The 10229-nt window shown below is 46.0% G+C and overlaps 1 protein-coding gene across 2 annotated transcripts in view; it reads right to left on the bottom strand.

The window, feature by feature from the left end:
- Positions 1-936: 936 nt before the first annotated feature.
- LOC135916423 (ipis-1-like) overlaps positions 937-10229 on the bottom strand; it is a 59914-nt gene continuing 50621 nt past the window's right edge. For both annotated transcript variants that reach the window (XM_070528868.1, XM_065449779.1), the window contains exons 4-6: positions 8428-8728; positions 5256-5427; positions 937-1809 (exon numbers count right to left, since the gene is read on the bottom strand). In XM_070528868.1, coding sequence (XP_070384969.1) covers positions 1471-1809; positions 5256-5427; positions 8428-8728 — 812 coding nt within the window. In that variant the 3' untranslated portion in view covers positions 937-1470. The remainder of the gene's footprint in view (positions 1810-5255; positions 5428-8427; positions 8729-10229) is intronic.

Here is a 10229-nt window from a genome sequence, read left to right as displayed (position 1 = left end):
ACACAAATTCATGTACTTCCGACGATTCTCGTGGTGGCTGAACGATTGCAGCACCAGAGTGCCCTCTAGTAATAATTGTAGGAAACGAAATGCCTGACAGGCACATTGTAGCCGAAAGTTATTTTTCTTATGCATCCAAGTTCCACCCGACCAGTTTGCACACTGCTGGCTTTTCCAGGCCGGGCACGGATACCTTCGGCTGCATTTCTGTAGGTCAGCGCTCCTTTGCCGCGTGAATTGTTTGCGCGATGCTAGTTGCAATAATTATACAGAGCACTTTTTTTATTGTAGAAAACGTGGAAGCTGCTTCCTAGTTGCTCGCACAGCCCACCTAGCATTACAGGAGTAGTTTCTTGAAATTCGCCGTAATACTTCAAAAGAAAAAAAAAACATACATGCATACGAACGGAAGAAAATGACAACAGATAATCACACTGCCATAAGAATATTAACCGAACGATAGAGGACACTGATCTGTGATTAGAAAGGTCCAAGTGTAGACGGATTAAGCACCGCTTCATCACATTATTGCATTCAGGCAGTTTACCTAAATATTTCAAAGCGAGATATAATAATCTCAATTGCGCTTTGCCAGTTTTTTAGTTGCTAATAGGTAAATTTTTGCAGATATCAATGACTTTTTCGCATGCAAAGCTCCCCTGTTGCTCAAAGTGTTCTTCTGATGGCATCATTTGAAAAGTGGGCAAGGTTTTCCGTTTTATTGTAGCGCTGTGCGAGAACAGACGTATTCCTACACATCATAGAGGTATACTCAGCAATAATTTTGCCCACTTGAGGTTTGTTTATAGTCCACCAGTTCACGCACTTTACACAAAGACGTTCGTTGTTATTGACAAATTCAGTCGGAACTTCAAGTGGTCCCCAAACTTCTTTGCTTGCTTGCGAAACTTGCTACTACCTACCTTTAAACTCCTGCAAAATCTCGCAGTAGTTAACGCAAGCTTTATTTTTCGCAACCGATTTCAAAGAAAGCTAACGTATGTTGAATCACGTGATTTAGTATATATGTCACAGTCAGGACTATCCAAAATAAGGTTACCCTTCTAAGCACTGCTAATATACATTACTGACTCACCCCCGTATGCAGAAATGCAACTTAAGTTGAAGCCCATGCTTGACTTGATCCGAGTGACGCCTATCGGGAACGCGCCGAAGGAAACGCAGTGAGCGTCTTTGGGCACGTTAACGCCAGGCGTCATCTAAATCAAGTCAAGCATGTGCTTCGACTTAAGTTGCATTTCTGCATACGGGGGTCAGTCGCGCCTATCAAGGCATGGGACGGTTTTCTTTTTTTTTTAGGAAAGGCAGCAATATGTATTCGGTAACATAAACTAAAAATAACTGTACAGTATCAGTGAATACTAGAACACACTTATTCCAAAAATATGGCCGCCCCTTTGAGTAACCATGCGCAATGGTGCATATGTGTTCCGAGTTCGACGCCGATCGTCAGCGGGATATCTTGCGCACGGAACCGAGCAGCATGACCGCGTCCGGGCGAGAGCACGTGACGAAGAATACAAAGGGGCGGTCCACGCTGAACACGCGGGGGCGCAAGCGCGGGAACAACAACAGGGCTCCGAGGGCACGCGCCAGGCGGGCCACGCGACTCTGGGGCTGCTTCGTGCGCGAGCTGCGACGGCCACCCGAGCGCGCCGTCTCGAAGGCGGCCGCGTGGCGCATCAGCGTCACCCGCTTGTCGCCCCGCTTTGAGCCCCAGAGCTCGGCGGAATCGGTGAACACGTCGCGAACACCAAGAGCGGACATCACCGGAGCCAGATCTATCACCTGGATGGCAGGCGTCGAATCAGTTACGGAGGAGTGAGGAAATCATTCCACCGAAGTAAAAGCAAGTGCTTTCGTTTGAAACTAGCATCGAGTGAGAGGCGAATAATATAACATACATTTCTGTAGGGTGCTAGTAAGCAGTGTTCCGGCGCCAATTGTTTCTCTGCATTGAATCATTACTTTAAGCCTGTTTCTTGCGTCTTGCGATAATGAAATTCGCTCATCTGAAGAATGGATGGGAAGTTTCAAGTTTTCAGTGACGGCTGTGATGTTAGCAAGAACCCTTTACGGAAGCATAAAATACGGAACATCACGTATTTCATCTCTACCATGCCTGAAAATGCACCTTTTATGCCACTCATAAGAAAGGCATCGCGTAGAACGTGCGTGAACTTGTTTTATTAAGCTGGTTTTAAAACATTTTAAACGTATTCGGCTTTGGAGCGCCGTTCAAACTATCACAATTTTCGTCACGCCCTTTCTTTTCGATACCCGCCGTGGTTGCTCAGTGGCTATGGCGTTGGGCGGCTGAGCACGAGGTCGCGGGATCGAATCCCGGCCGCGGCGGCCGCATTTCGATGGAGGCGAAATGCGAAAACACCCGTGTACTCAGATTTAGGTGCACGTTAAAAAACCCCAGGTGGTCGAAATTTCCGGAGTTCTCCGCTACGGCGTGCCTCATAATCAGAAAGTGGTTTTGGCACTTTTAAACCCCATATTTTATTTTTTTTATTTCATTTTCGATGCATTATTCTGGCACGTGACGCCTAAGTGCGTTAAGTGCTCAGATCAATACCTGACGCGGCTACATTTAACCTTCCGATTTCCAGGCATTTATTGTTACTGCATTTCAAGACGATGGCATACTAAAATTTCGCACTTACTCAAAATTTAATAAATTTTCCTTATTTATTCGCTAACTGACACGACTTACATGCCCAATTTCACATTGAGTAAAACGCACCACACGACTAGGAACATCCATTGCAGCAAGCAAATCACTCACAAAAAATCATTTCAGAAGGAAAAATTGAAAAAGAAAGGTTCAGCAAACTGGCTGTGTAGTAATGATAGCACGAAATTGTAAAATAAATAATGCTGTATGCTTCAACTAACGCGCATACTGCTTCTAAAATAGAACAAAGCTAGGATACTGGACCTGAAAGCCACTGCGGTCGAGCGCATTGACAACGAATGCCTGTACAATGAAATAACCTGTACGACGATGGAATCATTATGTTCCGGTTCTATTGTGAAGTGTAGGGTGCGCGACGTTTGCAACGAAGTGACCTCTGTAACTAATGACTTTGTAGGCCCCAAACACTTCGTTATGAATGCGTTCGACTGTGTAAGGCATGCTGCAGTGATCAGATATGGGATCTCCGTGTTCTGTAAAATTGCTCAAGCGTCAGTTTGCACAGTATCAAGGTAAAATAATTTGTTTATTCTGCTAACTGAAAAACGAGTGGCGCGGAATGACTACGATCAAAGCAAAACTTGCAGGAAGAACCTTTTTGTATTTGTCTGCATTCGTTAAAGTTGTTGCAGTCCTCATCGTCTTGTGCCGCTAGATATTTACAATGGCATATGAGCGATGAACCACTTCGACTAAGTTATTGCTTGAAAGCTCGTATGCTACCAACCGAAGACATGAAGTCCTTCGAATAAATGCGGAAAATACTAAACACGTCCTATTTAAACCAAAACGGCTAAGGTCACCCTTGCGTTTAACGGACATGTCATAATTTATGTGCACGTGGAGGCTATTTGCCCGAGAGAGTACAGTACTAACATCTAGGCTGAAAATGCATCTCTAACGAGGAATAGCAGACGGACTAGGCCAGTACAATCGTCTATTGGATGCCTGCAGTGCAGCCACTCAGCGAGCCGGATGGCCAGCGCTTGGCCCGAATGTCAGCCGTTCGGGCTTCAAGCTGTTCCTGCTCTATGACTTCGCTGCAAGCTTACGCTTGACGCTACCTATTGACCTCTTGAAAACACCCATTCAGACCATTTCCACGTTGGAACCCCGGTCTCGAACTGCACCTTCAGTTAAGCCCGACTCTATGCAGCGCACGTGCCTGTCATCTTCCGTGCCCTGCTTGGGAGCTCTTCACCGCAGATATCCCGCGGCAGCGGCACGGCTGAGCAGGACTTCAATGACTGGCTGTCCTCATACTAACGGTTGGGCTCGCAGTACCCATGGGACGATACCTCCCAGTTAATTGGCGTCATCTTCTACCTTGCGGGCTTGTCTCGCCTCTGGCGTAAAAATAACGCTGCCGACTTTCAGTCCTAGTCAGTATTTAGGACCAGTTTCGCTGAAGCTTTTGTTGCCCCGCCGTTCCCAAGTTTCACTCCGAGCAGCGGTTGAGTGAGTGAGCGCGACAACTGCGCGAAACTTTCATCTGTTATATTGAAGACATTCAAAACCTATGCAAACGTGTGGATCCTTCGATGTCCGCAAATGACAAGGTGAATCATATACTGAAAGTAATCACTGATGGTATTTTCAAAACAGTACACTTACCGTAGCAGCCCTCAGACGCCTGTCACAAAGCTACGGCAATTTTAGGAGGCAGCGAGATTTAACCAGACGTCCCTGAGTGACGAGACCACCTCTACTCCTCTCTGCTCCGTCCTTTGATCATTCCGACTTCTTAGACAAATCCAAGCATTCGATGTGGGACGAAGTTGTACGTCAGCTTTCTCTACTACATTTCGCCGGATTGCCCCAAACAGAGCCGCTAACGGAACCACCTCCGACGCAGTTCGCATCGACGCTCTGGTGAGTTCTTGAAGAACACGTTGATCAGGCCCTACCAATGCCGTATCAGCAGTACTCTGTAGCCGCTCCACTCACATACGCAGTGGTCTCCGCACAGTCCCTTCGCCAACCACTCGTTGCGATACATCCACGGCCGCTGCCACGCCTTCATCGTCCCGTTAATCGAGCTGCTCGAGCATTTGTAAATTCTTAGCCCACATGACATTAACATGTACGATTCTGCCACCACCGCATGCTTCAATATAATCGCTATGTGTAGTCACCACGCTACGCATCAAATACTGTGAACCCTTCTAAGACGCGTACTTGGCATTATGCATCACGCACAACGAAACCACTTTTAAACTGCCTTAGAGACAGCGGCTGAATGAATCACTTTATTTTACTAAGCGTTGTCGTGTTTCTTGTGTAGGTTGTGATCTGTACTGCACTGCCTATATCAGTTCACTTTTCCTCATGGAGTAGCCTGCTATTCGGCGCATCGGCAAAATTCTTCGATATTCATTAATAGCCTCTCGCTCTTCAGGAAAGATGCATCGAACAAGAACGACAGACTGCCATTGAGCCTGTGTTCTGCATTACAACATGAAACGAACGCCCAAAACAAGTTATAGTTTATAAGCAATGCGTCCTTTAAAGTGGCTTAGCGTCTCCCTACCTGCTTCACCTTAAAGTACAGGCTGACCTGTACTTGACCCCGCTGCTTGAGATTACTGAAGCAGCGCAGCGCAGTCAGCGCGCTCAGCTTCTCCTCCAGAGACGTGAGCCCGTCCTTGTCGTCGGGAAGCATCACAACCAGCGAGAACTCGGGGCCCGGGCATGTCCGCTCGCTTCGTGCACAGGGGGAGGAAAATTTGGTTGGACACGTTTGTGGTAGCTCTGTAGCACAGAATTTTAAAACTGAATGAATAGAATTTATTGATAGGAAAGACAGAGAGGTCGACCTGAGCTAGTGCGCTCTAGTCTGCTACTCTGTACTGGGGAAGAGGGAAGGGGACTGAAAGTATTGGGATGGATGATGATGATAAGAGAAGTGGTGAGTGCTTATGTACAGTCGACCAAAAAAGTTTGCGGACCAAGCGATCTGACGAAAATCTGAATATCTCCGCAGCCTCAAAACGCAGCCTGGTATTCCCATTTACAGCCTTTACTGGTATATGTGAACAACATCGTGATGTACGGTTTTACTGGCTACTTTTAAAGGCTACTCGTATATTTAGCATTTTCTGAGACCCCCTGGTCCGTAAACTTTTTTGGTCGACTGTACATGAGACAGTTGCCTCGCTAGAGCCGCTCGTCGAGCTTGGTGTCCTGCAGGAACTTCAACAATACTTTTGTGGCACGCATTGAAATTGCAGTGTCAGGCCATGGGCCGAGAATAGCTTCCTCCGACAGTAGTTGTCTGCCAACGCTGGCTAGGAAACTGTCTAACGTCCTTCGCTCCAGCGTATATGCTGGGCAGTCGCACAGTACGTGTTTAAATTTTAAAACTAATAAACGCAATGCCTGTTGTAGCCAGAATATTACATTGTCAAGCTGAATATTTTGCTACATTTGTTTCTAGGGTCGAACTGCTGATACATTCGGAACGCAAACCTGGAAGCATTTCGCGATAAGGGGCAACAGCCGCCATTTTGTGTATTACAACCCCAACATGTGGTAGTGCACATGTGAGTGCTAGAAAGAGGAAGCCCGCTGCGTGAGTTGCTGTCAGTTTTTTTGAAAACAATGTCGGGTAGCGTCCCTCTCGGAACTTTACAATTGTTAGCATTCTATACATTTGCATTTCAGCAACAGCTCAAAATCAACTTGAATAGATCACAGGCCTAGTTATGTGGCTTTTAGTGCCGCCTTTTATCTTGGCACCAACACAAACCGCTGTTGAGCGTTGTTTTGTCAATAAACAATTAAACTTGCAGTGCAGACGAACCTACGGGGACTGTGAGCCAATGTGACCCTCTCAGAGGAGCCAATGTGTACATTGTGTCTATCGGTGGCGATTACTTTACGCCTGTGCCGCTTTTTTTTTCAGCTGGACGAAGCAGACAACGCGGAGCAGACGACGCGACATCGAAGTGGTTATGCCTAACCATCCGCAATAACGCTGTCTTGATGGACGTGTACAAATAATTACCGCACATACAGTGTCGTTCACTGACGCTTTAACCCTTTACTGCACCTTGTTGCATTTACGCAACATTCTGATGAACGGCGTTAAAAACCGAAGCAAAGTCAGTTTCGAGCTTCCTGTACATGTTGTTGCATATCCGCAACATTGGTCTGTAAAACGCGGCACCTTGTGCTGCAATCTGTGCTAATTCTTTGCATCTTCTACCAAAACAAACGTGGCGGAGGCTGCGCGCGCCCAGGAGCAGTGATATAGGTAAGTTTTACAAATTGTAAATGTATTTCTCCATAAGACAAAGCGCAAAAAAAATTGTTACGCTATGCTCCACATCCTTCTGACTCTGTAGGTTAAAAAAAATATTGTAATTTCGGAATAGTTTGTTCCTGGCGACAGAACGTTGCTATGTTGCACAAATGCAACAACGTGTACATGGTTTATTTTCTTCGGAATAATGAAATGGCTTCGAAACGCTGGTATGGCCTAGAAATTCCTCCTGATAGTGAAGGCAGTGACTATTCAATTAGTCGCGACAGCCGCGAGTGTAAGTCCGTTTCGATCCAATATGTGGACAAGATGTTCTCTGGTCAAATTTCCTTTTTTCTTTTCAAAAGTACGCTGTGCCTCCGCACATTGCCGTGTCACGTCGTCACGGGCACAGCTTTACGTCTGTGCTTCGATGTTCTACATTTTGTCAATAACCCGAAAACACTGCATTGTTTCCTGGCTGGACGGGAATCTGCATGACGTACTGCACGAAGTGTGGGAACCACCTGTGCTGCACAAACATGTACAAATGCTTCTTTTTGTTCCACACTAAATCATAGGTGCACCAATGATTGTCTTGTGCAAATAAGCATCTGAGTATGAATCGCACTAAATCTATCTTTTACTTTCAACTTCTTCTTTATTGGCACATTGTTGCAAATATGCAACATACCCTTTTTCTGCTAATTGAAACCACAGACATTCGCTAAAGTAAGTTTCCATGGGAGTACAGGTACTATTATGCTTCCCTACAACGCCATGAATAATATTTTGGGGAAACAAAAAATTGTGCAGTAAAGGGTTAAGCTTGATAATGTCGATGGAGCCGAGTTTTTCAGGTGCTACGTACTGTGCAAATCGATGCAAACAAAGCGTCCACCCAATGGAGCTTCTAGCGCGGTAGTGTAGATGAAAGGGGCGAGAAACCACGCATCGCTGCAATACCTACCTCTGACTCGGCTTATACCAGACGAATTTCAAAAATGTTTGGGACAAGAGGTTCATGAAGTGACGGCGGTCTATAGTGATGGGATTTTATGATTAATTAGAAAGGCGTTTCACGGACCCTTTAAGTAAAACTGCGCTAATGAGTAAGTACAACGTTACACCCAACTAGCTACTTATGTTTCTCACTCTGTCCCCGTTCCTTAGCGCAGTTTGACTTCACAGATACACGAAAATACACAAGCGGTAGAGAACAGTGGCTTGAAGGTTTCGCCCATTTGCGTCACTGCGAACGTCCCATAAAGCGAATTCTGTAAAGTGTTACTTCAAAATTCAACGAGTGCTATCGACTTGGTGGTAAGAATTCTATTTTGCTCGGACGCGACTAAGACACGTACGGCTAAGCACAGCACAGCCAAACCACTATGCGGTATAGTTCGTGGCGGCTTCAGACGCCCCTGCGGCTCTTGCGGCACGTGTAACAGTCACTCACGTGGCCGGTGTAACTGATGCAGTTCTAAGCGTGTTTAGGCCGGAGATTGACGCACGAGACGACAATCCTTGACTCCGCCACACCAGCTCGTAAGGCAGCTCGATCGCCGTGGCGCTCAGGTCGGCACACATGGCAACCCGGAAGCGCCCGGTCTGGTGCACCATCACTACAGAGGTGACGCTGCCGTCCAACTCGTGGAATATGTCTCCCGTTACGGTGGAGTCATCAAACGCCTGCTTCCACGAGCCTCGGAAGTTTACCACGCTCACCATGCACTCCAGCGAGGACGGGGTGATGCAGCCTGTGTCAAAAATGGGCAATGCTTCAGATTTCAGGAGGATCCCAGTTACCCGAGCTTTACAATGTTCTAGCAAAGACAAAAAAACTGAAATGTATGAATTCGTGATGTCTACAGAAAGGTGCCTGGGTTTGTGGAGCCGTTCAAAATTGTAATGAAAGGATGACCACTGTGCTATTTCCTGTATTTTGAGCGGTTTGAAACGGTCGCTGAAACGCAGCCTATAACAACAAGGGTTTGGGGCTTGTACCACAACAATAAACGTCATTAGTGGCATATAAACTATTTATCGAAAGGGGGAGGGGGGTAAAGTGCGAACAGTCCTGCAACTATCCCGGTCATGTGCTAAATGTGGCCATGTTGTCCATGCAAACTTCTTGACCTCATCCACCCACCTAACTTTTTGCCGCCCCCTGCCACGCTTCCCTAATCTTGGAATCCAGTCCGTGACCCTTGATTACCTTCAGTCATCTTCCCGTCTTATTACATACCCTGCCCAAGCCCATTTTGTTTCCTGGTCTCAACTAAGATGTCGTTAACTCGCGTTTGTTCCCTCACCCAATTTGCTCACTCTTTAGCGCACCCCCCCCCCCCCTTAACGTAAAACCCATCATTTTTTTCATAGCTCGTTGCGTCGTCCTCAATTTAAGTAGAACCATTTTCGTAAGCATCCACGTTTCTGCCCCGTAGGTGAGTACTGGTAAGACACAGCTGTTATACACTTTTCTCTTGAGGGATAATGGCAAACTGTAGTTCATGATCTAAGAATGCCTGCCAAAGGCACCCCAGCCCATTATTCTTCTGATTATTTCAGTCTCATGAACCGGATCCGCGGTCACTATCTGCCCTAAGTAGATGTATTCCCTCACAAATTCCAGTGCCTCGCTAGCTATCGTAAACTGCTGTTCTCTTCCGAGACTGTTAAACATTACTTTAGTTTTCTGCAGATTAATTTTTAGACCCACCCTTCTGCTTTGCTTTTCCAGGTCCGTGAGCATGCATTGAAATTGGTACCCTGAGTTACTAAGCAAGGCAATAGGCAATATCATCAGCGAATCACACGTTACAAAGGTATCCTCCATTAACTCTTATCCCCAATTCTTCCCAACGCAGGTCTCTGCATACCCCCTGTAAACACGCGTTGGATAGCGTTGGGTAGTTGGAGAAATCGTGTGGCCCTGCCTGACGCCCGTTATTGAGATTTTGTTGCTTTCTTTATGGAGCACTACGGAGGCTATGGAGTTGCTATATATATATATATATATATATATATATATATATATATATATATATATATATATATATATAGCCAAATACTAATACAATCAGTGAAAGAGCCTGGAATTGCGTCTGTTGGTTCTACTTCCACTTAGTAGACATACATCTATTGATCAATAACACTTGGTGAACCATGGGGACCTGGATAATTATATGAACTTGCATTTTCTTCTTGCAACCACATAAAATCACATGATATGCTACAATAACAAAAGGAAATGAGTAC

The sequence above is a fragment of the Dermacentor albipictus genome, unplaced genomic scaffold (genome assembly GCF_038994185.2).
Source record: "Dermacentor albipictus isolate Rhodes 1998 colony unplaced genomic scaffold, USDA_Dalb.pri_finalv2 scaffold_15, whole genome shotgun sequence".
NCBI lineage: Eukaryota > Metazoa > Arthropoda > Arachnida > Ixodida > Ixodidae > Dermacentor > Dermacentor albipictus.
Note: the sequence above shows the minus strand (reverse complement) of the source record. Positions and strands in the feature narration are given on the sequence as shown.